This window comes from Austrofundulus limnaeus, unplaced genomic scaffold (genome assembly GCF_001266775.1).
Source record: "Austrofundulus limnaeus strain Quisiro unplaced genomic scaffold, Austrofundulus_limnaeus-1.0 Scaffold504, whole genome shotgun sequence".
Classification (NCBI taxonomy): Eukaryota; Metazoa; Chordata; class Actinopteri; order Cyprinodontiformes; family Rivulidae; genus Austrofundulus; species Austrofundulus limnaeus.
The window spans coordinates 302207-305294 of NW_013952906.1; the positions used below are offsets into that span (position 1 = coordinate 302207).

General features: G+C 38.6%; 1 protein-coding gene across 1 annotated transcript in view; it reads left to right on the forward strand.

Moving 5' to 3' along the window:
• Positions 1 to 3088, forward strand: part of parpbp (PARP1 binding protein) — a 12343-nt gene that overhangs the window by 5683 nt on the left and 3572 nt on the right. Inside the window, exon 9 of the mRNA XM_014025843.1 lies at positions 869 to 950. Coding sequence (XP_013881297.1) covers positions 869 to 950 — 82 coding nt within the window. The remainder of the gene's footprint in view (positions 1 to 868; positions 951 to 3088) is intronic.

Genomic DNA, 3088 nt, shown 5'->3' on the forward strand with positions numbered 1-3088 from the left:
AACTAATACGGTATCAGAATTTTATATATTTATACTTCTCATTCAACCACAATTAAATTCACTCTATCTAAGAGGCACAATTTATATGGATAGTATTTTTTTTGTGATAACAAGCTGGATTGAAAACAAGCAACAAGGAAATAAAAGTAACGACTTTCTACTTCTTGTCTTTTTTAAAAATGTAAGGAGACAATTGTGTGAAAATGTAAGAAGTAGAAGTAAAAAGTAGACTGAAAAATAATTACTCAAGTAAAGTACAAATACCCAAAAATTCTACTTAAGTACAGTTACAAAGTATTTGTACTTAGTTACTTTACAACTCTGCTGATAGGTGCTATGATAATAAGCTGACAGAATCTCACTTGAAAATGGTCAAACTGATGAAAAATTAGTTTGAGACGTGGTATAGAATAAAAGAACAATTTTCAGGTAAGCATTAACATTTAAACAAAAAGTTTGTATATTTATAATCCAGTTTTAAAGTTTGTGCTTCACTATTATTACAAAAAAAAGCCTTTTAATAGAATTTGAATTCAGTCCAACTGTTTTTACACTGAGAATGGGGGGAAACCCCCCCCCGAAGTAACGATCAAACCAACGTGGGACTCTGCAACTCTCGATGAAACCACACGGAAGAAAATCCTCCCATGACGCTGGAACAAATGATTTGCTCAAACATCTGTAATAAAAATACGATAAAATAGTAGCTACAGGCTACGTTTGTTGGGGACTGATGCTTTTGCACGTTGAAAGCTGCGCTTAGAAGAAAGTGCTGTTTTGAGCAAGAGTGGGAACGTTTACTTGATCAGTGTCGAAGCTTTTAGCTTCTCTAATTCATAAACCTCTCGTTGTGGGGGCTTCTCTGCAGATCCCCTGAAGTGCCTGCTGGATGTTCTCCAGAACCCCTGAGGAACAGAGTCCAGAGTCGGCTCAACCTGCTCAAACCCAAGGTAACAGACTCCTTCCTCCAAGAGCCCCAAATCCAAACCATCACTTACTTCAAATTGAATCAGATGTGCAAACACTGAAAATAATGTCTTTACATCCTGTAATTTCTCCCTGGTATTGTATTATTTATTTGCTTAGCTGAAGCTCGCAACTGCCTTCCACAGTTCTCATTTGCACAGCTGCGTTTTAGCTCCTAACGTTGGTTTGAGGGTGCAGTTTTAATGCAGGGCATAAAATGAGTTATTTGTGGGGAGCTCAAACCATTAACCATTCCTGATGATAAGTTATTCTATTGTCAAGGCTCATTTGACTGCAGTGCACCATGCTGTATATTTAATACCAATATTTACTGCACTGTGGTGTTCCCTGTAGTCACTTTGAAAGAATCGTGGCCCTTTCTTCTGATTCTCTACTAATTTTGATTCTAATTTTTAGAGTTTCGGTGCTTTTGTTGTTATGCCTCTATGGAAAGGGTCATTTGACTTTGAGGAAACATGTTATAATAGCTTAAATATACTTTTACACAAATGTTTACATGGGTAACATGAAATGAAAACTCCACAGTGACATAATGGTGTTCTGTGAAAGCACTTTTCCTGGTTATTATTCAGTGCTGTAATGCAGGAACAGGAGCAGACATGGATGTAAACTGAAACTCGGCCCGGTTGACGGAGGCAAATAACCGCAGGGCGGTAATTCTAAATTCAGCTGTAAAAATGTTCCACTTGCTATGCATCTTTGTCACAATAACTTTAGTGGGGATCCCTGCTGATTTTCACACATGAAAGTTTCATGAGTTGGATGGACTCTGCGAAAAGCTTTTTGTGACTTTGGAGGAGGATGAATGAAATCTGATGAACTAAAGTCTGAGAATAACTTGCTGCCCCTCACCTCCACTTTAAGCTAGCAGCTAAATGCATCTCATTGGTTTGTCAAAAGCTGATCTGCATGAGCGTTGACATAACTAGAAAAATGGTAGCACCATAAATGCACAAAAATTACCACAAATAAGACCACAAATACAGGACGGGAACAAACAAACAAAAATAATGTTTGTTTTTAAAGAGATACTGTCTAGTTTAACACTCAAAGACAACAAGGACTCATAACGTGACGTTCACCAAAGATCTAAATCTTTTGACTGTTTTTTTTTTATGACCATACGTAGTGACGTCACAAACTGAATAGCTCTTTGAGATGAACAAACCTAGAAGATCTGGATTCCTTCAAAGTGATTTAAACCCCATTTCTGGTCTAAAACATTGATGAGAAATGTCCATGTACTTCCTTTTTTTAAAAATTCAGCCGGTTGATCAATCAGCACTCATTATGGACCCCATGCGTCCAGCATTCTGGGTTCAACTGATCCAGAAACCAGTACATGAGGAGACACACATCGGCTAAGTCCCAACAAAACATTCAGACAAAAAAAACCTACGTTAAAGCCCTAACTCCACCTACCCAAAAACGATCCAGTTTTTTGATTGGTTTAAAAAAACATTGTGAGAAAGGTGTGTGTGTTTATATTTCCGAGTCATGCCAAAAACAATAACAATTTTGAAGTAAAAATTGAGTTTTGTCACATAAAGCTAATCACGTGTGTGAACCCTTTTAAGCTGAACACATTTTGTTAAACGGAGCCTTTTATTTGATTGTGCTACCAGATGTCATTTAGCTCCCCACAATCTGGCTGCCTTCCTGTTTGAGTGTGCTGTAATGGTCCCAGGGCAGCTCACCGCTTCCTGAACTCTGGGAGCGGAAGCTCCCGGCATCAATTTCCTTTTGAAAACACCATATCAGCCGCGTAACTCATCTAGCATGGGGAACTTGAAAGGTTATTGTTTCCTCTTGTCTGCTGAAGGACTTTATCCCAGAGTTCTCCTGTGATTTCATCACGCACTGACGTCAACACGGGGAGATGGGCGGATTTAGCTTCTGTTTTTGGGACGTTTCCAGATCTGTTTCTTAGTGCAAACAGAGGATTTGAGCATACGGTAGAAAATCTTCACCACCTGTGTATGTGAACTAATAAAAAGCTGAGTAAATCACCTGCACCTGTTATTTTTATACTCTCAGAAATGTGTTGATCGGGTGTCTCCAGTAGGGCTGCCACGATTAGTCGATTAATCGACGACTAATC